The sequence below is a fragment of the Taeniopygia guttata genome, chromosome 35 (genome assembly GCF_048771995.1).
Source record: "Taeniopygia guttata chromosome 35, bTaeGut7.mat, whole genome shotgun sequence".
Taxonomy (NCBI): domain Eukaryota; kingdom Metazoa; phylum Chordata; class Aves; order Passeriformes; family Estrildidae; genus Taeniopygia; species Taeniopygia guttata.
Genome location: NC_133060.1, coordinates 878,696 through 903,607, shown reverse-complemented (window position 1 = coordinate 903,607; position 24,912 = coordinate 878,696). Strand labels below are relative to the sequence as shown.

Below are 24,912 nucleotides of genomic sequence, written 5' to 3'. Positions count from 1 at the left end.
GATTTGTGGGGTTTATAGGGGATTTATGGGGTTTTGTGGGGTTTTGTGGGGTTTAAAGGGGATTTATGGGGTTTATAGGGGATTTATGGGGTTTGTAGGGGATTTATGGGGTTTATAGGGGGTTTGTAGGGGATTTATGGGGTTTGTGGGGGATTTGTGGGGTTTTGTGGGGTTTGTAGGGGATTTATGGGGTTTGTAGGGGATTTATGGGGTTTATAGGGGCTCTATGGGGGATTTGGGGTCTCTCTGGGGTCTCTGTAGGGTCTCTATAGGTCCCTATAGGGAATTTGGGGTTCCCTTTAGGGGATTTGGGGTTCCATACGGGATTTGGGGTCTCTTTAAGGGATTTTGGGGTTCCATAGGGGATTTGGGGTCTCTATAGGGGATTTGGGGTTCCATAGGGGATTTGGGGTCTCTTTAGGGGATTTTGGGGTTCCATAGGGGATTTGGGGTCTCTATAGGGGATTTGGGGTCTCTTTAAGGGGTTTTGGGGTCTCTTTAGGGGTTTTGGGGTTCCATAGGGAATTTGGGGTTCCCTTTAGGGGTTTTGGGGTCTCTATAGGGGATTTTGGGGTTCCATAGGGGATTTGGGGTCCCTATAGGGGATTTTGGGGTCTCTGTAGGGGATTTTGGGGTTCCATAGGGGATTTGGGGTCTCTGTAGGGGATTTGGGGTCTCTATAGGGGATTTTGGGGTCTCTTTAAGGGATTTTGGCGTTCCATAAGGGGTTTTGGGGTCTCTGTAGGGGTTTTGGGGTTCCATAGGGGATTTGGGGTCTCTTTAAGGGATTTTGGGGTCTCTTTAAGAGGTTCTGGGGTCTCCCATGGGCCCCTCCCATTTTTGGGGTCCCTGGGGGGGGTCCCGGCCGTGGGGGAGGGGCTGGTTCAGTTTTTGGGGGCTCTCTTTGGGGGGGGGGGGTCTCCCCTCCCCCACCCCTCCCCCACCGACTCAGGGATTTGGGGACCCCCTCCCCCCACGGCCTAAAGGGGGAGGGGCCAAATTTTGGGGGGCGGGGCCACGGCCAATAAAGCACTTCCCCCCCCCAAAATGAGTCTGGGGGTTTTGGGGGGTCCCGAGGGGATTTTGGGGGGTTCCGGGTGGATTTTGGGGGGTTAAAATTGGCTCCTCCCCCTTTTTCCACAGCCCCGCCCATTTCACGAGGCCACGCCCCTTTTCCCATTCCTGGCTCTTTATTGGTTCAAATCCGACGTCAATCAAAGGGGGGGGAGGGCTCAAAGAAAAAATTGGGGCAAAACGGGGCCGGTTTGGGACATTTGGGGAATTTGGGGCATTTTGGGTGACTTTGGGTAAATTTTGCCCATTTTGGGTGATTTTGGGTACATTTGGGGCTTTTTGGGGTGAATTTTGAGCATTTGGGGCGGTTCCGGGTACAAAACCGGGTGAATTTTGCCCATTTTGGGTGAATTTTGCCCAATTTGGCCAATTCCAGGGACCGAACCGGGCGCGCTCGGGGCGGATTTCGGGGGGATTTTTGGGCGGATTTTGGGGGTATTTTGGGGGTATTTCGAGCAGATTTCGGGCAGATTTCGGGGGGATTTCGGGGGGATTTCGGGTGGATTTTGGGGCAGATTTCGGGGAATTTCGGGTGGATTTTGGGGGATTTTGGGGGTGTCAGGGCGGGGGCAGCGGCAGCAGCGGCGGCAGCAGCTCGGGGGGGTCCCCGCGCCCCCCGCCCGCCTCGGCCGAGTGTTTGCACTTCTCGGAGCCGCACTGGCACGGGAAATATTTGCTCTTGATGTCCCAAAAACGGTCCCCGTAGTCGAACCTGCAATGGGGACAACGGCGGCGTCACCCCAAATCCCGACCCCAAATCCCGACCCCAAATCCCGACCCCAAAACCCGGGGGGGCCCTCGGGGTGGGGGGAGGGGTCACAGGGGGTGGGGGGCTTTAAATTGGCCATAAATTGTCTTTAAATTGGCCCTGAATGGCCCAAAATGGGCCCTAAATGGCCTTAAATGGCCCTAAAATGGCCCTAAATTGTCCCTAAATGTCCCTGAATGTCCCAAAATGGGCCCTAAATGGCCTTAAATGTCCCCAAATGCCCCTAAATTGACCCTAAATGTCCCTGAATGTCCCAAAATGGGCCCTAAATGGCCCAAAAATGGCCCTAAATTGACCCTAAATGTCCCCTAATGTCCCTAAATTGACCCTAAATGTCCCTGAATGTCCCAAAATGGGCCCTAAATGGCCTTAAATGGCCCTAAATTGACCCTAAATGTCCCCAAATTGTCCCTAAATTGACCCTAAATGTCCCCAAATTGTCCCTAAATGTCCTCAAATAAAATCCCTACAAAACCCCAATAAATCCCAATAAAACCCCAATAAATCACTACTAAACCCCATAAATCCCTACGAAACCCCAATAAATCCCAATAAAACCCCAATAAAACCCAATAAAACCCCAATAAACCCCAATAAAACCCCAATAAATCCCTACAAAGCCCTAATAATTCCCAATAAAACACTATATAACCCCAATAAACCCCAATAACCCCCAATAAATCCCTGTAAATCCCCAATGAAACCCTATAGTCCCTATAAATTCCTACAAAAGACCAATAAATCCCTATAAAACCCCAATAAACCCCAATAAATCCCTATAAAACCACAATAAATCCCTATAACCCCAATAAATCCCTATAAAACCTCAATAAACCCCAATAAATCGCTATAAAACCCCAATAAATGGATATAAATCGATATAAAATCGCACCCCAGCTCCTCGCCGGGGCGGATGTGGCGGCTGCTGAAGAAGGCGATGCGGGGGAACCGCAGGTCCTGGTGTAACATGAACACCCGCACCGGGATGATGTTGGGGTCGCACAGGTGGTTGATGAAGCGGCTGACGTTGCCATAGTAACGCGCGTCGATGCAGTAAACCTCGCCGTCCTGTCGCAAAAGGGGCGGGGCCTCGCTCAGGGGGCAAGGCCTCACTCAGGGGGCGGGGCCTCGCTCAGGGGGCGGGGCCTCGCTCAGGGGGCGGGGCTCGGCGCCGTGGCCCCGCCCCCATTAAGAAAAGGGGCGTGGTCTCACCCCCTCCCCCGGTTTTTGGGGAGATTTGGGGGATTTTTTATTGTTTTTGGGGTCTGCCTGCACGTCTGGGGGTGCTCAGCAGATTTAGGGACCTCCTGAAATCTCTGAGACATCCCCAAAATCTCTGGGGCACCCCCAAAATCTCTGGGACACCCCAAAATCCCTGGGAATGGCCCCAAAATCTCTGGGACTGGCCCCAAAATCCCTGGGGCACCCCAAAATCTCTGGGACACCCCAAAACCCCTGGGAATGGCCCCAAAAATCTCTGTGACACCCCAAAATCCCTGGGGCACCCCAAAAATCCCTGGGACTCCCCAGTGGGATTAAACCCCCGTGGGGTCAATGGGGTGGAGCTGATGTCCCAAATTTTTGGGGTCTCACCCCAAAATTTTGGGATCCCCTGCCCCTAGACCCCCCAAAAACCCCAAAAATCCCCAAAAATCCCCCCAAAATCCCCCAAAACCCCCCAAAAATCCCCCAGAACCCCCCAAAAATCCCACCTTGTTGTCCAGGTCGAACAGGTAGGAGTCGTCCTCCCTGACATCGGCCTCGGCGTCCGAAATCAGCTCCCCCACGTACCTGGGGCAAAAAAAGCCAAATTTGGGCACCCCAAAAGTGGCCAATATCCCTAAAAGCCCGAAATTCACCCCAAAACCTTCAAATAGCACCAAAAAGCCAAAAAATCCACCCCAAAAACCTTCAAATAGCACCAAAAATACGCCAAAAAACCTTCAAATAGCATCAAAAAACCTTCAAATAGCACCAAAAAGCCCAAAAATCCACCCAAAAATATCCCCCAAAATCCTTCAAATAGCCCCAAAAAAACCTTAAAATAGCCCCAAAAAAAACCTTAAAATATCCCAAAAAACCCCAAAATACCCCAAAAAAGGCCTAAAATTGACAGAAAAAAACCAGAAATCCCCCCCCAAAAAAACCCCTAAAATATCTGAAAAAAAAAACCAAAATCCCCTAAAATCCCCCGAAAATTCCCCTAAAAACCCCAAAATTCCCCAAAAAATCCCTAAAATCCATCCCAAAAAAACCTAAAATCCCCCAACCCGCCCAATTTTTAGGGTTTCCCTCCCCATTTTTGGGATTTTTTTCTCCATTTTTGGCGTTTCCATCCCAATTTTTACGATTCCCGCCCCGTTTTGGGGGTTTCTCTCCCCGTTTTTGGGATGTTTTCCCCGTTTTTTGGGTGTTTTGCCCGTTTTTTGGGTGTTTTGCCCGTTTTTGGGGTCCCTCACTCGCAGATGAAGGTCCCGGGGGGAATCGCCTGCAGCGCCCGGACCCCCCAGCCCATCTTGGCCGTGCGGTACAGCTGCAGCCGGACCCTGAAATGGGGCGAAAAAAGGGGATTTTGGGAAAAACGGGAATGCTGGGGCGGAAAAAGGGGAATTTGGGGGAAAAAAGGGAATTTTGTGGGGAAAAAATGGGGATTTTTGGGGTTTTTGGGTCCCAGTTGATGCCGCTCTGCACCACGCGGTTCTTTGGGGGGCAGAATTGGGGATTTTGGGGTTTTTGGGGTGCAGGAATTGGGGATTTTGGGGTTTTTGGGGTGCAGGAATTGTGGATTTTGGGGTTTTTGGGGTGCAGAATTTGGGGATTTTGGGGGTTTTTGCATTTTTGGGGTGCAGGAATTGTGGATTTTGGGGTTTTTGGGGTGCAGGAATTGGGGATTTTGGGGTTTTTGGGGTGCAGAATTGGGGATTTTGGGGTTTTTGGGGTGCAGAATTGGGGATTTTTGGGATTTTGGGGTTTTTGGGGTGCAGGAATTGGGGATTTTGGGGTTTTTGGGGTGCAGAATTTGGGATTTTTGGGATTTTTGGGTTTTTGGGGTGCAGGAACTGGGGATTTTGGGGTTTTTGGGTTGCAGAATTTGGGATTTTGGGTTTTTGGGGTGCAGGAACTGGGGATTTGGGGTTTTTTGGGGTTTTTGGGTCCCACTTGATGCCGCTCTGCACCACGCGGTTCTTGCAGCTCCTCCAGCAGGTGCAGGCCTGGTTGCACTCGAAAATCAGGGGGGGCTCGATTTTATTGAACTCCTGCAGCAGCCGCCCGTCCTGGGGGGAAAAGGGACACTGAAACACCCCGAAATCACCCCAAAATCACCCTCAAAAATAACCCAAAACACCCCAAAATCACCCTCAAAAATACCCCCAAACACCCCAAAATCACCCTTAAAAACAGCCTGAAAATACCCTTAAAAATACCCCCAAAACACCCCAAAATCATCCTTAAAATCACCCCAAAATCACCCTTAAAAATACCCCCAAAATAACCCTCAAAAATAACCCAAAATACCCCAAAATCACCCTTAAAAACAGCCTAAAAATACCCTTAAAAATACCCCCAAAACACCCCAAGTCATCCTTAAAAACAGCCCATTTTTGGGGCATTTTTTGGGATTTTTTTGGGTTTTTTTTTTTTGGTGTATTTTTGGCGTGGTTTTGAGGGAATTTTGGGGATTTTTTTGGGGCATTTTTTTGGAATTCTTAAGGATTTTCGCTGATATTTTCGGGGTTATTTTTGGGGTGGTTTCAGGGGATTTTGGAGGCCGTTCTGGGGGTGGTTTTGGGGTGGATTTGGGGGAATTTGGGGGGTTTTTGGGGTTTTTTCCCCTCTCACCTTGTCGTACCAGCAGCGGATGCTGAGCTGCCCGCAGAGGCAGTTGGAGGAGGAACAATCGTCCTGGCAGGTGCAGTGCTGCAAAACAGCCCAAATTCACCCCAAAATGCACCCCAGACTCACCTGGAACCTTCCAGGACCCCCCAAATTCCTCCCACTTTCTCCCAGTCTCCCCAAATCCCCATTTTCCCATCAATTTAACCCCAAAATTCCCATTTTTTCTCCGTTTTTGCCCTGTTTTTTCCCATTTTCCCCCATTTTTTCCCCGTTTTTTCCCGGTTTTTTTCCCCCGTTTTTTCCCCCGTTTTTGCCCCGTTTTTTCCCCGTTTTTTCCCCGTTTTTCCCCGTTTCCGCACCTGCAGGTGTGTGATGTTGTGGTCGATGTTCATGGTGGAGGTTTCGCAGTTCTCAGCGATGTATTTGTAGTCCTGCGGACACGGCTCCTCGTCCACGCCGTTCACACACGGGATGGGCACGTTCTCGTGGCCCCGCGCCACGTCCCTGCGGATTCCCAAATTCCGGCCGTGATTCCCGAAAAAATCCAGCAAAAATTCCCAAAAATTCCAGCCCAAATCCCCCCAAAAAAATCCAGCACAAATTCCCGAAATTCCAGCCACAATTCCCAAAAATTCCAGCCCAGATTCCCGAAATTCCAGCCACAATTCCCAAAAATACAGCCCCGATTCCCGAAATTCCAGACACAATTCCCCAAAAAAAATCCAGCCCCAATCCCCCAAAAAAAATCCAGCACAAATTCCCAAAAATCCAGCACAAATTCCCAAAAAAATCCAGCAGAAATTCCCTGAAAATCCAGCACAAATTCCCAAAAATTCCAGCCCCAATTCCCAAAAAAATCAGAAAAAAATCAGAAAAAATCAGAAAAAAAAAATCAGAAAAAAATCGGAAAAAAATCACCAAAAAATCGGAAAAAAAATCGGAAAAAAAATCACCAAAAAATCGGAAAAAAATCGGAAACAAATCAGAAAAAAATTGGAAAAAAATCGTAAAAAAAAAAAGGAAAAAAATCAGAAAAAAAATCACCAAAAAATCAGAAAAAAATCAGAAAAAAAATCACCAAAAAATCAGAAAAAAATCACCAGAAAATCGGAAAGAATCAGAAAAAAATCAGAACAAAATCAGAAACCATCGGAGCCCCCGAACCCCCCCCGCTGAGCCGCTGCCGATGCGCTCGGCGCGCAGCTGCCCGCACTGACTGACCTGCTGCCGATGCGCTCGGCGCGCGGCTGCCCGCACTGACTGACCTGCTGACGATGCGCTCGGTGCGCAGCCCCCGCCCCGCCGCGCCCTGCCGCAGTTTCCGGTTGAGCGTCAGCGCCACCCACACGTCGGAGCGCTCCGGGCTCAGGTCCAGGGGGGAGTCGCCCTCCTTGTTCCGCACCTCGGGGTCCGCCCCGCGCGACAGGAACAGGCTGGGGGGGCACCGCCTCAGAGACCCCTCCCCGAATTCCGAGACCCCTCCCCGAATTGCGGCGGCGCCCCCCGGGACCCCCCGATCCACCCCCGGCTCCGGGACACCCCCCCGCTCTGCGAGTGGAATCGTCCGGGGAGGCCTCAGGGACCCCGAACTGGGGAGGGGGATTCGGGGGGGGTCAGGGGGGGCCAGAGACCCCTCCCCAATTCCAGGGACACCCCGGGACCCCCCGAAGCCCCCAGACCCAATTCCTTCACCTCTGACTGCCCCCAGGCTCTGGGACCCCTGGGAGCCCCCAGAAGCCCCCAGACCCAATTCCCCCACCCCACACAGTCATGTCCTTGTGCCACTGTGTCCCCTGACCCCCTTAGACCCCCATGACCCCTGTGACCCCCCCAGACCCCCGTGACCCCTCAGAAGCCCCCAGACCCAATTACCTGACACAATCATGGTAGCTCTCCCTGGCGGCGATGTGCAGCGGAGTGTCCCCATGTCCCCATGTCCCCATGTCCCCGTGACCCCCCCCAGACCCCTGTGACCCCTGTGACCCCTCCGAAGCCCCCAGACCCAATTCCCTGACCTCACACAGTCGTGGTAGCTCTCCCTGGCGGCGATGTGCAGCGGTGTGTCCCCCTGTCCCCATGTCCCCGTGACCCCTGTGACCCCTGTGACCCCCCCAGACCCCCGTGACCCCCGTGACCCCCCCGAAGCCCCCAGACCCAATTACCTCACACAATCATGGTAGCTCTCCCGGGCGGCGATGTGCAGCGGCGTGTCCCCGTGGAAGGGGTGTCCCCGTGTCCCCTGAGGCTCCGTGACCCCTCCAGACCCCTGTGACCCCCGTGACCCCCGTGACCCCCCAGAAGCCCCCAGACCCAATTACCTCACGCAGTCGTGGTAGCTCTCCCTGGCGGCGATGTGCAGCGGCGTGTCCCCGTGGAAGTTGACGGCGTGCAGGTCGCACTGCGCGTTCAGCAGCACCTCGGCGATCTCAGCGCTGCCCGTGAAGGACGCCCAGTGCAGGCAGATGTTCTCCTCCTGCGGCCAGAGTGACCAACTGACCATCACTGACCATCACTGACCGTCACTGACCATCACTGACCACCCACGGACCGGCCAAACACAGCCAAACCCAGCCACTGACCACCCAGTGCAGGCAGATGTTCTCCTCCTGCAGAGTGACCAACTGACCACTGCTGGACATCACTGACCACTGCTGACCATCACTGACCACCCACGGACCGGCCACACCCAGCCACTGACCACCCAGTGCAGGCAGATGTTCTCCTCCTGGGGTGGGAGTGACCAACTGACCACTGCTGACCACCCACTGACCATCACTGACCATCACTGACCATCACTGACTATCATCTCAGCTGTGCCCAGGTGTATCTCAGGTGCCCCCAGGTGTATCCCAGGTGTGCCCAAGTGTATCCCAGGTGTGGCCCAGGTGTGCCCAGGTGTATCCCAGGTGTGCCCAGGTGTACCCCAGGTGTGCCCAGGTGTGCCCAGGTGTATCCCAGGTGTGCCCAGGTGTATCCCAGGTGTGCCCAGGTGTGCCCAAGTGTATCCCAGGTGTAGCCCAGGTGTGCCCAGGTGTATCCCAGGTGTGCCCAGGTGTGCCCAAGTGTATCCCAGGTGTGGCCCAGGTGTGCCCAGATGTATCCCAGGTGTGCCCAGGTGCCCCCAGGTGTGCCCAGGTGTGCCCAGGTGTGCCCAGGTGTGCCCAGGTACCCCCCAGGTGCTCACGTTGTCGGTCAGGGTGACGTCGGCCCCGCGGGTCAGCAGCCGCCGGATGACCTCGATGTGTTTGTGCTCGGCCGCCCAAATGATCGGTGTCCATCCGCCGCTGTCCTGGGGTCACCGGGGGTCAGCGGGGGTCAGCGGGGGTCAGCGGGGGTCAGCGGGGTCAGCGGGGGTCACTGACCACCCCTGACCCACTGACCACTACCAGGACATACCCAGGACACTCAGGACACACTGACCACTCTCAGGACACACTGACCATTCCCAGGACACGCTGACCACTCTCAGGACACTCAGGACACTCAGGACACACTGACCGCTCTCAGGACACTCAGGACACACTGCCCATCCCCAGGACACTCAGGACACACTGACCGTCCCCAGGACACTCAGGACACACTGCCCAGCTGCCCAGCTCCCCTCACCTGCGCGTTGACGTCCACCTGGCCGGTGCTCAGCAGCAGCTCCACCATCTCCAGGTTCCCGTTTTTGGCCGCGTGGTGCAGACAGGTGGAGCCGTCCTCCTCCTGGGGACGGCACACAGGTGTGCGGTGACGTCACACAGGTGTGCAGTGACGTCATACAGGTGTGCAATGACATCATACAGGTGTGCGGTGACGTCACACAGGTGTGCGGTGACGTCACACAGGTGTGCGGTGACGTCACACAGGTGTGCGATGACGTCACACAGGTGTGCATGTGACGTCACACAGGTGTGCAATGACGTCATACAGTTGTGGCGGTGACGTCACACAGGTGTGCAATGACATCACACAGGTGTGTGTGGGTGTGCCTATGACGTCACACAGGTGTGTCTATGACGTCACACAGATGTGTCTCTATGACATCACACAGGTGTGTGGGTGTGTCTATGACGTCACACAGGTGTGCAATGACGTCACACAGGTGTGTCTATGACGTCACACAGGTGTGATGACCTCACCTGGCTGTAGGCACACCCCCCTCTCTGCAGAAGGTACCGCGCTGTGCGTGTATGTGTGTGTGTGATGTCACACAGGTGTGTCTATGACGTCACACAGGTGTGTGGGTGTGCAATGACGTCACACAGGTGTGTGGGTGCGCAATGACGCCACACAGTGTGTCTCACCTGGCTGTAGGCACACCCCCCTCTCTGCAGCAGGTACCGCGCCGTGTCCAGTTGGTCATTGGCCACCGCCTCCATCAGCGGCGTCCGGCGCTGCTTGTCCACCGCGTTGATGTTGGCCCCGGCCTGCGGAGTGACCGCTGAGTGACCCCTGAGTGACCACTGACCCCTGAGTGACCCCTGAGTGACCGCTGAGTGACCCCTGAGTGACCGCTGAGTGACCCGAGTGACCACTGAGTGACCCCTGAGTGACCCCTGAGTGACCGCTGAGTGACCCGAGTGACCACTGAGTGACCCCTGAGTGACCCCTGAGTGACCGCTGAGTGACCACTGACCATCCCTGAGTGACCACTGAGTGACCCCTGAGTGACCGCTGAGTGACCACTGACCATCCCTGAGTGACCCCTGAGTGACCCCTGAGTGACCGCTGAGTGACCACTGACCATCCCTGAGTGACCACTGAGTGACCCCTGAGTGACCGCTGAGTGACCACTGACCATCCCTGAGTGACCACTGAGTGACCACTGAGTGACCATTGACCATCCCTGAGTGACCTGAGTGACCACTGGGACAGCACTGGGATGTCACTGGTGTGTACTGGGATGTACTGGGATGTTACTGGTGTGTCTGTCACTGGTCTGTACTGGTCTGTACTGGTGTGTCACTGGTGGTACTGGTCTGTACTGGTCTGTACTGGTCTGTACTGGTGTGTACTGGTGTGTCACTGGTGGTACTGGTCTGTACTGGTCTGTACTGGTCTGTACTGGTGTGTCTGTACTGGTGTGTACTGGTCTGTACTGGTCTGTACTGGTGTGTACTGGTGTGTCTGTACTGGTGTGTCACTGGTGGTACTGGTCTGTACTGGTCTGTACTGGTCTGTACTGGTGTGTCTGTACTGGTGTGTACTGGTGTGTACTGGTCTGTACTGGTCTGTACTGGTCTGTACTGGTCTGTACTGGTCTATACTGGTCTGTACTGGTGTGTCACTGGTCTGTACTGGTCTGTACTGGTCTGTACTGGTGTGTACTGGTCTCACCTGGAGCAGCAGGTGGCAGATCTCCAGGTGTCCCTTCTGTGCCGCCGCGTGCAGCGCTGAGCACAGAGCGGTACTGGGATGTACTGGTGTGTACTGGTGTGTCACTGGTGTTACTGGGATGTACTGGGATATACTGGTCTGTACTGGTCTGTACTGGTCTGGCCCCCAGGTGTGTGTCTCACCTGGAGCAGCAGGTGGCAGATCTCCAGGTGTCCCTTCTGTGCCGCCGCGTGCAGCGCTGAGCACTGAGCGGTACTGGTCTGTACTGGGATGTACTGGTGTGTACTGGTGTGTCACTGGTGTGTCACTGGGGTGTTACTGGTCTGTACTGGTCTGTACTGGGATGTACTGGTGTGTACTGGTGTGTCACTGGTGTGTCACTGGGGTGTTACTGGTCTGTACTGGTCTGTACTGGGATGTACTGGTGTGTACTGGTGTGTCACTGGTGTGTCACTGGTGTTACTGGTGTGTACTGGTCTGTACTGGTCTGTACTGGGACGGCCCCCAGGTGTGTGTCTCACCTGGAGCAGCAGGTGACAGGTCTCCAGGTGTCCCTTCTGTGCCGCCGCGTGCAGCGCCGAGCACAGAGCGGTACTGGGATGTACTGGGATGTACTGGGATGTACTGGTGTGTACTGGTCTGTACTGGTCTGTACTGGTCTCACCTGGAGCAGCAGGTGGCAGATCTCCAGGTGTCCCTTCTGTGCCGCCGCGTGCAGCGCCGACCGTTTGCTTTGGGCGTCGCTCTGGAAATTCGGGTCCAGATTGTCCACTGGGAAAAAGGAGCCAAAATTGGGCTGAGAAACCCCAAAAACGGGAAAAGACGCCCCAAAAAACCCCAAAAACGGGAAAAGACGCCCTAAAAAACCCCAAAAACGGGAAAAGTCGCCCCAAAAAACCCCAAAAACGGGAAAAGTCGCCCCAAAAACAGCTCAAAGGCACCGAAACGGGAGCAGGACCCCCCGCAAGGAGCCCAAATCCCCCCAGGACCCCCCAAAATCCCCCAGGACCTCCCAAACCACCCCAAAATTCCCCCAGGAACGATGGGATTCTTGGGGTCACCCCAAATTTGGGGATTTTTGGGGTCCCAGACTCAAAGAGCATCAGGATGAGCCCAAATCCCCCCAAATTTTGGGATTTTTGGGGTCCCAGACTCACGCAGCATCAGGATGACCCCAAATCCCCCAAATTTTGGGATTTTTGGGGTCCCAGACTCACGCAGCATCAGGATGACCCCAAATCCCCCCAAATTTTGGGATTTTTGGGGTCCCAGACTCAAAGAGCATCAGGATGACCCCAAATCCCCCCAAATTTTGGGATTTTTGGGGTCCCAGACTCAAAGAGCATCAGGACGACCCCAAATCCCCCCAAATTTGGGGATTTTGGGGTCCCAGACTCACGCAGCATCAGGATGACCCGGCCCAGCTCCCCCTGTTTGACGCTCAGGTAAAGCTGACGGGGGTGGAAGCGAAGCTTCTTCCTCCTGGGGGAACTGGGAGTGACTGGGAGGGACTGGGAGTGACTGGGAGGGAACTGGGAGATATTTTAGGGAGCCCCAGGGGCATTTTAGGGTGTTCTTGACTCCCCCAGGAGAGTTTTTGGGCTGTTTTATTCCCCCCAGGTAAGTTTTTGGGTGTGTTTTTGGGGTCTCAGGTATATTTTATCCCCCCCAGGTGTGTTTTTATCCCCCCCAGGTGAGTTTTTTGGCTGTTTTAACCCCCCCAGGTGAGTTTTTATCCCCCCCAGGTGAGTTTTTAGCCCCCCAGATGTGTTTTTATCCCCCCCAGGTGAGTTTTTGGGCCGTTTTAGCCCCCCAGGTGTGTTTTTAGCCCCCCCAGGTGAGTTTTTGGGTGTGTTTTTGGGGTCTCAGGTATATTTTATCCCCTCCAGGTGAGTTTTTATCCCCCCCAGGTGAGTTTTTATCCCCCCCAGGTGTGTTTTTAGCCCCCCCAGGTGTGTTTTTATCCCCCCCAGGTGAGTTTTTGGGCTGTTTTCAGCCCCCCAGGTGTGTTTTTGGCCCCCCAGGTGTGTCTCCCCTCACCTCTCGGCCTCCTGGCCCAGCAGGGCCTTCTCCAGGTGCTCCCGGGCAGGTCCCGGGGGGAGCCCCCGGGCGCTCAGGGCCCCCCCCGAGGGCAGCGCCAGCGCGGGACCCCCGGAGCTGTCGATGGGCTCGGCCCGGGGGTCCGGCCGGGGGGCGCGGCCCTCGCCCTGCCCCCGCATGCGGGCGCTGGGGGGGGAAATACCCAAAATCGGTCAAAATCCCCAAAAAAAACAGCCAAAAATACCCAAAAACCACCCAAAAATACCCAAAACCAGCCAAAATCCCACCCAAAATAACCCAAAATAGCCCAAACTATCCCGGCCCTCGCCCTGCCCCCGCATGCGGGCGCTGGGGGGGAAAATACCCAAAATCAGACAAAATCCCCAAAAATTCCCAGCCAAAAATACCCAAAAACCACACAAAAATACCCCAAATCAGCCAAAATCCCCAAAAAAAACACACAAAAATACCCAAAATAACCCAAACTATCCCTGCCCTTGCCCTGCCCCCACATGCGGGTGCTGCCGGGGGGAAATTACCCAAAATCAGCCAAAAATCAAGAATACCCCACCCAAAACCCCATTTCTCCCCAAAATTGATTTCCTCCCAAAATTTAATTCTTTCCCCCCTAAATGTAGCTTTTTCCCCAAAATTTAAATATTTTTTCCCCCCAGAATGTAATTATTTTCCCCCAAAATGCCAATTTTCCCCCAAAACCTAAATCTTTTTCCCCCAAAATGCTGATTTTCCCCCAAAATGTAATTATTTCCCCCAAACTTTAATTATTTCCCCCCAAAACCCAATTTTCCCCCAAAACCTAAATATTTTCCCCCAAAATGTAATTATTTCCCCCCAAAACCTAATTATTTCCCCCCAAAATGCTGATTTTCTCCCAAAATTTAATTATTTCCCCCAAAATGCCGATTTTCCCCCAAACTTAAATAATTTTCCCCCCAAAATTTAATTATTTCCTCCAAAATTTATTTATTTCCCCCAAAAATTTAATTAATTCCCCCAAAATGCCGATTTTCCCCCAAAACCTAAATCTTTTTTTCCCCCAAACGCCGATTTTCCCCAAAATGCCATTATTTCCCCCAAATGTCCCACTCCCCACCTGGGCGCGGGGGTCTCGGCGCGGGGCCGGGGCGGCCCCGGGGGCGCGGGTGCCACTCCGGGGGTCCCCTCGGGCCGGGGCAGCGTCACCTCCTGAGCCTCGGACGCGTCCTCGCCGCAGTGGGGGCAGAAAATGAGACCCCCGAGGCGCGACACGCACGAGCGGTGGAAGCGGTGCCCGATGCGCACGTCGGGGTGGCACTCCAGGAACGTGCCCTGGGGGAAACGGGGAAAAAATGGCATAAAATGGCATAAAAGTGTCATTAAATTGTCATAAAGTTGTCATAGAGCAACCCCGAGATCACAAAGATTGGTTATGGATCAATAAAGGGACTTTGGGAATAATTAAAAGACATTTGGGGACAGTTTGAGGGGATTTGGGGTCAGGCTGGCACCACAGTGGCACTCCAGGAACGTCCCCTGGGGGGAAACGGGGCAAAAATGGCATAAAAGTGTAATTATAGTGTCATAAAATTGTCATAAAGTGTCTTCAGAATCGTAAGGATTGGTTACGGATCAATAAAGGGACTTTGGGGGCAATCAAAGGGGATTTGGGGTCAGGCTGGCACCGTGGGGGCACTCCAGGAACGTCCCCTGGGGAAAAACGGGGCAAAAAGGGACAAAAATGGCATAAAAATGTCATTAAATTGTCATAAAGTAGTCATAGAGCAACCCCAAAATCACAAAGATTGGTTACGGATCAATAAAGGGACTTTGGGGATCAATAAAGGACATTTGGGGACAGTTTGAGGGGATTTGGGGTCAGGCTGGCACCACAGTGGCACTCCAGGAACGTCCCCTGGGGAAAAACGGGGCAAAAAGGGACAAAAATGGCACAAAATTGTCATAAAAGTGTCATAAAGTGACCCCGAGATCACAAAGATTGGTTACGGATCAATAAAGGGACTTTGGGAATAATTAAAGGACATTTGGGGACAGTTTGAGGGGATTTGGGGTCAGGCTGGCACCATAGTGCCACTCCAGGAATGTCCCCTGGGGAAAAACGGGGCAAAGAGGGACAAAAATGTCATGAAATTGTGATAAAGTGTCTCCAAAATAGTAAAGATTGGCTGCGGATCAATAAAGGGGATTTGGGAACAATTAAAGGGGATTTGGGGACATTTCAGGGACTTTGGGGACAGTTTGAGGGGATTTGGGGTCAGTTTGAGGGGATCTGGAGTCACACTGGCACCATGGTGGCACTCCAGGAACGTCCCCTGGGGAAAAACGGGGCAAAAAGGGACAAAATTGGCATTAAAATGTCATAAAAGTGTCATAAAGTGTCCCCAAGATCACAAAGATTGGTTACGGATCAATAAAGGGACTTTGGGGACAGTTTGAGGGGATTTGGGGTCAGGCTGGCACCGTGGGGGCACTTCAGGAACATCCCCTGGGGAGAAACGGGGAAAAAATGGCATAAAATGGCATAAAAATGTCATTTAATTGTCATAAAGCAGTCATAGAGCGACCCCAAAATCACAAAGATTGGTTACAGATCAATAAAGGGACTTTGGGGACAGTTTGAGGGGATTTGGGGACAGTTTGAGGGGATTTGGGGACAGGCTGGCACCATGGTGGCACTCCAGGAACGTCCCCTGGGGAAAAACGGGGCAAAAAGGGACAAAAATGGCATAAAATTGTCATAAAAATGTCCCCAAAATCCTAAAGTTTGGTTACGGATCAATAAAGGGGATTTGGGAATAATTAAAGGGGATTTGGGGACAGTTTGAGGGGATTTGGGGTCACACTGGCACCGTGGGGGCACTCCAGGAACGTCCCCTGGGGAGAAAAACGGGGCAAAAAGGGACAAAAAAAGTGTCCCCAAAAGCTCCGGTGCTCGGGGTGGGGATTTACGGGGTTTTTATGGGATTTCCTCATTTTCTATCGGATTTTGACGGGGATTTTTGGGATTTTGACGGGGATTTTTGGGATTTTGATGGGATTTTTTTGGTTTTTAGGTAATTTTTGGTATTTTCACTCACGGCGGTGCAGAAGTGGCCGCAGCCGGGGCAGCACTGGTGCTTGACCATGCGGGCGCGGTGGCTCTCGCACAGAACCATCAGCGGCACGCGGCTCGAGGGCCGCATGGTCTCGCGCTTCAGGATGCTGCTGCCGCAGCCGCTCAGCTGCGGGGACACCCGGTTCGGGGGTTTGGGGGATTTGGGGGGTTTTGGGGGGATTTGGGGGGTTTTGGGGGGCTTGGGGATTTTTTTGGGAAGTTTATGGGAGGTTTTGTGGAGGTTTGTGGAGGTTTGGGGAGGTTTGGGGAGATTTTGGGGAGGTTTGGAGGAGGTTTTGGGAGGTTGGGGGAGGTTTGTGGAGATTTTGGGGGGGTTTGTGGAGATTTTGGGGAGATTTTGGGGAGGTTTGGGGGAGGTTTTGGGAGGTTGGGGGAGGTTTGGGGGGATTTGGGGGGTTTGGGGGTGGTTTGGGATTTTTTTGGGAAGTTTATGGGAGGTTTCGGGGAGGTTTGGGGAGATTTTGGGGGGGTTTGGGGAGATTTTGGGGAGATTTTGGGAAGGTTTGGGGGGATTTGGAGAGGTTTGGGTGGGGTTTGGGGAGATTTTGGGGAGGTTTAGGGGGATTTGGAGAAGTTTGGGGGGGGGTTGAGGAGATTTTCCAGAGCTTTGTGGGATTTGGGGAGATTTTAGGGAGGTTTGGAGGAGGTTTTGGGAGGTTGGGGGAGGTTTGGGGGGATTTGGGGGGTTTCGGGGTGGTTTGGGATTTTTTTGGGAAGTTTATGGGAGGTTTCGGGGAGGTTTGTGGAGGTTTGGGGGGGGTTTGGAGAGGTTTGGGGGGGGGTTTGGGGAGATTTTGGGGAGGTTTGGGGGAGTTTAGGGAGGTTTGTGGAGATTTTGGGGGGATTTGGGGAGATTTTAGGGAGGTTTGGAGGAGGTTTTGGGAGGTTGGGGGGGGTTTGTGGAGATTTTGGGGGGGTTTGGGGAGATTTTGGGGAGGTTTGGGGGAGTTTAGGGAGGTTTGGGGAGATTTTGGGGGGATTTGGGGAGGTTTGGGGGAGGTTTTGGGGGGTTTGGAGAGATTTTGCGGAGGTTTGGGGGAGTTTAGGGAAGATTTTGGGGGGGTTTGGGGGTTTGGGGGGGATTTGGGATTTTTTCAGGAAGTTTTGGGAAGTTTCTGGGAGGTTTTGGGGAGGTTTGCGGGGATTTGGGACACTTTGGGGTATCTCCAGGTGTGCCCAGGTGTGTTCCCGTGCTCCCCAGGTGCCCCCCAGGAATGTGCCCAGGGGTGCCCTGGTGCCCCCCAGCTGTGCCCAGGTGCCCCCCAGGTGTGCCCAGGTGTATCCCAGGTGTACCCCAATGCCCCCAGGTGCCCCCAGGTGTATCCCAGGTGTACCCAGGTGTGCCCAGGTGTGCCCAGGTGTATCCCAGGTGTGCCCAGGTGCATCCCAGGTGTATCCCAGGTGTATCCCAGGTGTGCCCAGCTGTATCCCAGGTGTGCCCCAGGTGTATCCCAGGTGTGCCCAGGTGTGCCCAGGTGTATTCCAGGTGTGCCCAGGTGTACCCAGGTGTGCCCAGGTGTACCCCAATCCCCCCAGGTGTGCCCAGGTGTATCTCAGGTGTGCCCAGGTGTGCCCAGGTGTACCCCAATGCCCCCCAGGTGTGCCCAGGTGTGCCCAGGTGTGCCCAGGTGCGCCCAGGTGTACCCCAATGCCCCCAGGTGCCCCCAGGTGTGCCCAGGTGTGCCCACCTGCCCGTCCACGCTCTCGGTGGCCATGCAGAGCCCGCGCTCCCCGCCCCGCTCCACCTTGGGCGCCTCCATGCGGCACGAGCAGAGCGGCAGCTCCTCCAGACGCTCCGCCTCCGCCGGGCCTGGGCGGGGCAGGGCGGGGCCAGGGCGGGGTCAGGGCGGGGCGTGGCCAGGGCGGGGTCAGGGCGTGGCCAGGGCGTGGTCAGGGTGGGGCAGGGGAAGGGCGTGTCCCAAAAGGGGCGTGTCCAATGAAGGGGCGTGTCCCTAAAGGGGCATGTCCCAGGTAAAGGGGCGTGTCCCAGGTAAAGGGGCGTGTCCCAGGTAAAGGGGCGTGTCCCATTAGGGGCGTGTCCCAGGTAAAGGGGCGTGTCCCAGGTAAAGGGGCGTGTCCCAGGTAAAGGGGCGTGTCCCATGAAAGGGCGTGTCCCAGGTAAAGGGGCGTGTCCCAGGTAAAGGGGCGTGTCCCAGGTAAAGGGGCGTGTCCCTGAATGGGCGTGTCCCAGGGAAGGAGCATGTCCCAGGTAAAGGGGCGTGTCCCAGGTAAAGGGGCGTGTTTTAGGTAAAGGGGCGTGTCTCACCTGTGGGCGGGGGGCTCAGGGCCCCTCCCCCCGGCAGCTGAAGGCAGCCCAGGGGCACCTCCGTGTATTCGCTGGGGGGGCCCACGGGGGGGCCGGGGGCGCCTGGGGGGGCAGGGGGGTCAGGGACCCCAGACCCCTGCCCAGACCCCTCCCCAGACCCCCTCCCCAAATCCCCTCCCTGAGACCCCTCCCCAAATTTCCTCCCCGAGACCCCACCCCAAATTTCCTCCCCAGACCCCTCCTCGAGACCCCACCCCAAATTTCCTCCCTAAGACCCCTCCTCAGACCCCTCCCTGAGACCCCTCCCCAAATTCCCTCCCCGTGACCCCTCCCCAAATTCGTGTCCCAATGCCCCTCCCCGTTTCGGGATCCCCTCCCCAGTTTGGATCCCCCTTCCCATTTCAAGGTCCCCCTCCCCATTTCAGGGTCCCCCTCCCCCGGTTCGGGGTCCCCCTCCCCATTTCAGGGTCCCCCTCCCCATTTCAGGGTCCCCCTCCCCCATTTCAGGGTCCCCCTGCCCCATTTCAGGGTCCCCCTCCCCATTTCAGGGTCCCCTCCCCATTTCAGGGTCCCCCTCCCCCATTTCAGGGTCCCCCTCCCCGTTTCGGGGTCCCCTCCCCATTTTGGGCTCCATCTGCGCACCCCGGGGTCCCTCTGCCCGTTTTTGGGGTCCCTCTGCCCGTTTTTGGGGTCCCTCTGCCTGTTTTTGGGGGTCTCACCGCGCTCTTTGCCCCCCCGGGGGTCCTTCCTCTTCCTCTTGCGGGCGGGTTTCAGCCACGGGCTCTCCTTCCAGCGCCGCCGGGCGCGACGCCGCGCGCTGCACGCGCTCTGCGCCCAAAACCGGTTAAATTGGCCCCAAAATCCCGCTGAACCACCCCAAAATCCCGCTGAACCGCCTCAAAATCCCACTGAGCCGCCCCAAAATCCCCCCAAAATCCTCCAGAACCGCCCCGAAATCCCACTGAACCGCCCCAAAATCCCACAGAACCGCCCTAAAATCCCACAGAACCGCCCCAAAATCCCGTAGAACCGCCCCAAAACCACCCCCCAGATATCCCACAGGGACCCAAAAACACGGAGACTGACCCAAAGAGAGCCCCAAAATCACCACAAATAGCCCGAAAGGGCCCCAAAACCCCCTGAAACTGCCCCAAAACTGCCCCAAAATCCCCAAAATAGCCTTCAAACCCCTGAGACTGCCCCAAAACCCCCCAAAACTGCCCCAGAACCCCCCAAATCTGCCCCAAACCCCCCCAAAACTGCTCCAAAACCCCCAAAATAGCCCCCAAACCCCTGAGACTGACCCAAAACCCCCCAAATCTGCCCCGAATCCTCCCAAACCCCCCAAATTCCCCCCCCAAATCCCCTCACCCGATCCGAGGCGTTCCCGGACTCTTCGTCCTCTTCCTCCTCCTCCTCCTCCTCCTCCTCTTCTTCCTCCTCATCCTCTTCCTCCTCCTCTTCTTCCTCTTCTTCCTCCTCCTCCTCCTCCTCGCTCAGGGCCTCCCCCGGCCCCTCCCCCTCGGACTGAGGGGGGATGGGCTGAGCTGGGGGGGTCCTGAGCCCCCAGTTCATCCCAGTCCATCCCAGTCCATCCCAGTTCATCCCAGTGCCCCCCAGTTCATCCCAGTCCATCCCAGTATAAACCAGTCCATTCCCAGTGCCCCCCAGTCCATCCCAGTTCATCCCAGTTCATCCCAGTGCCCCCCAGTTCACCCCAGTGCCCCCCAGTTCACCCCAGTGCCCCCCAGTTCACCCCAGTTCATCCCAGTTCATCCCAGTTCATCCCAGTCCCTCCCAGTTCATCCCAGTTTATCCCAGTCCCTCCCAGTATAAACCAGTCCCTCCCAGTGCCCCAAATTTCCATCCCCAGCCCCCCCAGCCCCTCTCCCAGTCCCCCCCAGTCCCTCCCAGTATAAACCAGTATAAACCAGTGCCCCCAGTGCCCTAAATTTCCATCCCCAGTCCCTCCCAGTATAAACCAGTATAAACCAGTGCCCCCAGTGCCCCCAGCCCCTCTCCCAGTCCCTCCCAGTATAAACCAGTGCCCCCAGTGCCCCAAATTTCCACTCCCAGTCCCTCCCAGTATAACCCAGTATAACCCAGTGCCCCCAGTGCCCCAAATATCCATCCCCAGTCCCTCCCAGTATAAACCAGTGCCCCCAATGCCCCAAATTTCCATCCCCAGTCCCCCCAGCCCCTGTCCCAGTCCCTCCCAGTCCCTCCCAGTATAACCCAGTATAACCCAGTGCCTTGCTGTCCGAGTCCCCGTGCCCGTCGACGCTGAATCCGTCGTAGAAGAGGGAGAATCCCCCTCCCCCCTCCGAGTCCCAGTCCCGGGGGGGCGCCGCCATCTCCTCCGTCACCGTGATCTGGGGGGGTTTGGGACATTTTGGGGGAATTTGGGGGGATTTGGGGGGGTTTGGGGGGGTTTGGGGGGGATTAGGGGGATTTTGGGGGTGTTTGGGGAGAATTGGGGGGATTTGGGGGGTCCTGGGGATGTTTGGGGGTGTTTGGGGGGTTTTGGGGGGATTTGGGGGGATTTGGGGGGATTTTGGGGGGTCCTGGAAGGGTTTGGGGGGGATCTGGGGGACTCTGGAGGTATTTGCGGGGGTCCTGGAGGGGTTTTGGGGTGGTTTTGGGGGGATTTTGGATGTTTTTGGGGAGTTTTGGGGGGATTTTTGGGGTGTTTTGGGGGTTTTTGGGTACCTCGGTGCTGGCGCGGGGGCTGGGGCAGTGCAGGGTCCCTGGGGATGGTTTTTGGGGGAGTTTTTGGGGGGTTTTTGGGGTTTTTGGGTACCTCGGTGCTGGCCCGGGGGCTGGGGCGGTGCAGGGTCCCTGGGGGTGGTTTTTGGGGGAGTTTTTGGGGTATTTTTGGGGGTTTTTGGGTACCTCGGTGCTGGCGCGGGGGCTGGGGCAGTGCAGGGTCCCTGGGGGTGGTCTTGGGGAGATTTTTGGGGGATTTTTGGGGGATTTTTGGGGTTTTTGGGTACCTCGGTGCTGGCGCAGGGGCTGGGGCGGTGCAGGGTCCCTGGGGGTGGTTTTTGGGGGGTTTTTGGGGTATTTTTGGGGGTTTTTGGGTACCTCGGTGCTGGGGCGGTGCAGGGTCCCTGGGGGTGGTTTTTGGGGGATTTTTGGGGGATTTTTGGGGTGTTTTGGGGGTTTTTGGGTACCTCGGTGCTGGCGCGGTGCAGGGTCCCTGGGGGTGGTTTTTGAGGGATTTTTGGGGGGTTTTTGGGGTATTTTTGGGGGTTTTTGGGTACCTCAGTGCTGGCCCGGGGGCTGGGGCGCTGCTGCAGGCGCTTGTGGAGCCCCTCGGAGCCAAAATCCAGCTTGGGGCGTTTGGGGGTGTCTGGGGGGGCAAAGGGGGGGGTCAGGGAGACCCCCGACCCAAATCTGAGCCCCCGGACCCGAAACTGAGCCCCCGGACCCTTCCAGAATCACCCCAACCCCCCTCAGGAACACCCCAAGGGCCCCCAAACCCCCCCAGGATCCCCCCAAATTCCCCCCAGGATACTTCCAACCCTCCCCCAGTTATCCCAAATCCCCCCAGTGCCCCCCAGGACACCCCCAATCCCCCGCAAACCCCTCCAGGCCCCCCCCCAGTGCCCCCCAGACCCCTCCAGGACCCCCCAAACCCCTCCAGGACCCCCCAAACCCTTCCAAGACGCCCCCCAAACCCATCCAAGACCCCTCCACGATCCCCCAAACCCCTCCAGGACCCCCCCAGTTCCCCCCAGGACCCCCCCAAACCCCACCAGGACCCCCCCAAACCCCTCCAGGACCCCCCAAACCCCTCCAGGACCCCCCCAAACCCCTCCAGGACCCCCCCCAATCCCCCCCAGGACCCCCACAAACCCCACCAGGACCCCCCAATCCCCCCCAAAACCCCTCCAGGACCCCCCCAAACCCCTCCAGGACCCCCCCAAACCCCTCCAGGACCCCCCCAATCCCCCCCAATCCCCCCCAGGACCCCCCGAGCCCCCCAGCCCCAGACCGTGGTGCTGCCCCATCCCGCAGAGCTCCTCGGACACCCTGAAGTGCAGCATCTCCGACATCCTCGGCTTCTCGGGCACCTGGGGGGGCGCAGAACACCCCAAAACCCTCAGGGGGGGTCCCCCAAACCCCCCCAGACCCCCCCAAACCCCCCCAGACCCCCCCAAACCCCCCCAAACCCCCCAGGGCTGCCCGTACCTGTCCGTTGCTGGGCTTGGCCATGGTTTTGCGAGCGCGGTGGATTTTGGGGGGCTCGGGGGGGTTCTGGGGGGGCTCCGGGGGGTTCTGGGGGGGCTCCGGGGGTGGGGGGCGCCCCCCGGGCCCCCCCCCCGGCAGGCTGAGCAGGCGCAGGGCCAGGCTCTGCCCGGGGGGGGCTTTGCCGCCCCCCGCCCCCGTCAGGGACATTTTGGCGCGGCTGGGGGGGGGCAGGGGGGCGGGGGGGGAGCCCCCAAAATCGCCCCCCAAAATCGGCCCCCGGCCCGGGGAGCCCGGCAGGGTCTTGGTGGCGTGGCCTGGGGGGCGGAAAAAGGGGAGACCCCCCCCAAAACAGCTCAGAGACAGCCCCGGGGTGAGTTAAAATCCAAATTTAATTCCCCCCCCACCAAAAAATTTAACAGATCCCCCCAAAATCTTCTCAAAACTCCCCAGAAGCCGTGAAGACCCCCCCAAAATGTCACCAAAACCCCCAAAATCCTCCCACACCCCCCCAAAATCTATCCCAGACCCCCAAAAGTGCCCCAGACCCCCCAAAATCCATCCCAGATGCCCCAAAATCCATCCCAGACCCCCCAAAACCGCCCCAGACCCCCCCAAAATCCATCCCAGATGCCCCAAAACCCATCCCAGACCCCCCAAAAGTGCCCCAGACCCCCCAAAATCCATCCCAGACCCCCCAAACCCATCCCACACCCCCCAAAATCCATCCCAGACCCCCCAAAACCGCCCCAGACCCCCCAAAACCCATCCCAGACCCCCCAAAATCCATCCCAGACCCCCCAAACCCATCCCAGACCCCCCAAAATCCATCCCAGATGCCCCAAAACCCATCCCAGACCCCCCAAAAGTGCCCCAGACCCCCCAAAATCCATCCCAGACCCCCCAAACCCATCCCACACCCCCCAAAATCCATCCCAGACCCACCAAAACCGCCCCAGACCCCCCAAAATCCATCCCAGCCCCCCCAAATCCCCCCAAACGCCCCCCCCTCACCTGGCAGCCCCTTGGAGCCGCTGCTGCCCCCGGGGGGGGTCCCCTGCGCCCCCTCCCCATCGCTGGGGCCGCCCCCCCCCGGCCCCTCCTCATCTGGGGGGGCTCCTCCGGCTGTGGGGGGGGTCCCGCCGGGTGGGGGAGGGTCGCAGGGGGAGGGGCTGCCCGGGGGGAGTCCTGGGGGGGGAGAAAAGGGGGTCAGGGGGGGTTTGGGGGCGGTCTGAGGGGGTTTGGGGGGGGTCAGGGGGGTCTTGGGGGGGATCTGAGGGGGTTTGAGAGGATCCTGAGGGGGATCAAAGTGGGGGTCGGGGGGATCCTGAGGGGAATTTCGCGGGATCCTGAGGGGGATCCTGAGGGGATTTTGGGGAATTCTGATGGGAATTTCGGGGGATCCTGAGGCAGATCCTGAGGGGGATCCTGAGGGGAATTTCGGGGAGTCCTGAGGGGAATTTTGGGGGCTCCTGAGGGGGATCTCGGGGGGGTTCTGGGGGGGGATTCTGAGGGGATTTTGGGGAATTCTGATGGGAATTTCGGGGGATCCTGAGGCAGATCCTGAGGGGGATCTCTGGGAGGGTCTCAGAGGAGATCAAAGCGAGGATCAGAATTTCGGGGGGGGTCTCTCACCGGCCTCTCCCGCCGCCTCCACCACGAGGGTCCCGCCGGGAGGGTCCTGAGGGGGAGGGGGAGGGGCAGAGCGCGCCGTGAGGGGAGCGCCCCTCCCCCGCCGCGGATCCCGCCCCTCCCCCCGCTCACAGCCACCGCCCGAATCCCCGAAACCTCTGAAAACCCCTCAAAAAAAGCCCAAAATCGCCTGAAAAAGCCCCAAAAAGCGTTCCCGGCTCGGCCTCCCCTCAGACCTCGGCGCCTCCCGCCGCCTCCATCGCCGCGCGCGGTGACGTCAGCACGCAGCGCGCGGGGGCGTGGCCACGCCTTTTACGGGAAGGCCACGCCCACCGCGCCGGGCTTTGTGCTGCCGGATTGGCCACGCCCATTGAGTAAGCCACGCCCCTCGCTGGGAGCCACGCCCCTCGGCTCAAGCCACGCCCCTTCTGGGTTTAAGCCACGCCCCTGTGGGTTTAGGCCACGCCCACGTGGAATTTTGGGGGGTCCCGGTGGTTCGGGACCCCCCAAATTGTCCCGAAAGGGCTCAAAAATGGCTCTGAAAACGAATAAATCCCCGAAAAACGAGGAAAGGATAAAAATGAGTCAATTCGAAAAAGCGAAAAATCCATAAAAATTCATAAATTTCCCAAAACAAATCCCAGAAAT

At 56.8% G+C, this 24,912-nt stretch overlaps 1 protein-coding gene across 3 annotated transcripts; it reads right to left on the bottom strand.

The window, feature by feature from the left end:
- Positions 1-1,621: 1,621 nt before the first annotated feature.
- Positions 1,622-24,561, bottom strand: EHMT2 (euchromatic histone lysine methyltransferase 2). 3 transcript variants are annotated; one of them, XM_072921051.1, is made up of 29 exons: positions 24,501-24,561; positions 24,268-24,313; positions 23,647-23,820; positions 22,636-22,949; positions 22,439-22,517; positions 21,705-21,793; positions 20,694-20,813; positions 19,813-19,968; positions 19,161-19,269; positions 18,442-18,543; positions 17,864-17,985; positions 16,138-16,281; positions 14,157-14,371; positions 13,043-13,228; positions 12,402-12,484; positions 11,667-11,773; positions 9,970-10,092; positions 9,287-9,388; positions 8,865-8,969; positions 8,043-8,153; positions 7,553-7,596; positions 6,946-7,113; positions 6,040-6,184; positions 5,684-5,761; positions 5,003-5,118; positions 4,303-4,389; positions 3,556-3,634; positions 2,736-2,911; positions 1,622-1,786 (listed from the first exon to the last, which is right to left on the bottom strand). In XM_072921051.1, the coding sequence occupies exons 1-29, from the start codon at positions 24,522-24,524 to the stop codon at positions 1,633-1,635; spliced, it is 3,558 nt and encodes a 1,185-aa protein (XP_072777152.1). In that variant the 5' UTR covers positions 24,525-24,561; the 3' UTR covers positions 1,622-1,632. The 3 variants fall into 3 exon arrangements, with proteins under 3 accessions (XP_072777152.1, XP_072777151.1, XP_072777153.1); XM_072921050.1 differs by lacking the exon at positions 7,553-7,596 and having other exon boundaries at positions 7,999-8,153; XM_072921052.1 differs by lacking the exons at positions 7,553-7,596; positions 21,705-21,793; positions 22,439-22,517; ... (2 more) ...; positions 24,268-24,313; positions 24,501-24,561 and adding an exon at positions 21,151-21,177 and having other exon boundaries at positions 7,999-8,153.
- Positions 24,562-24,912: the final 351 nt, after the last annotated feature.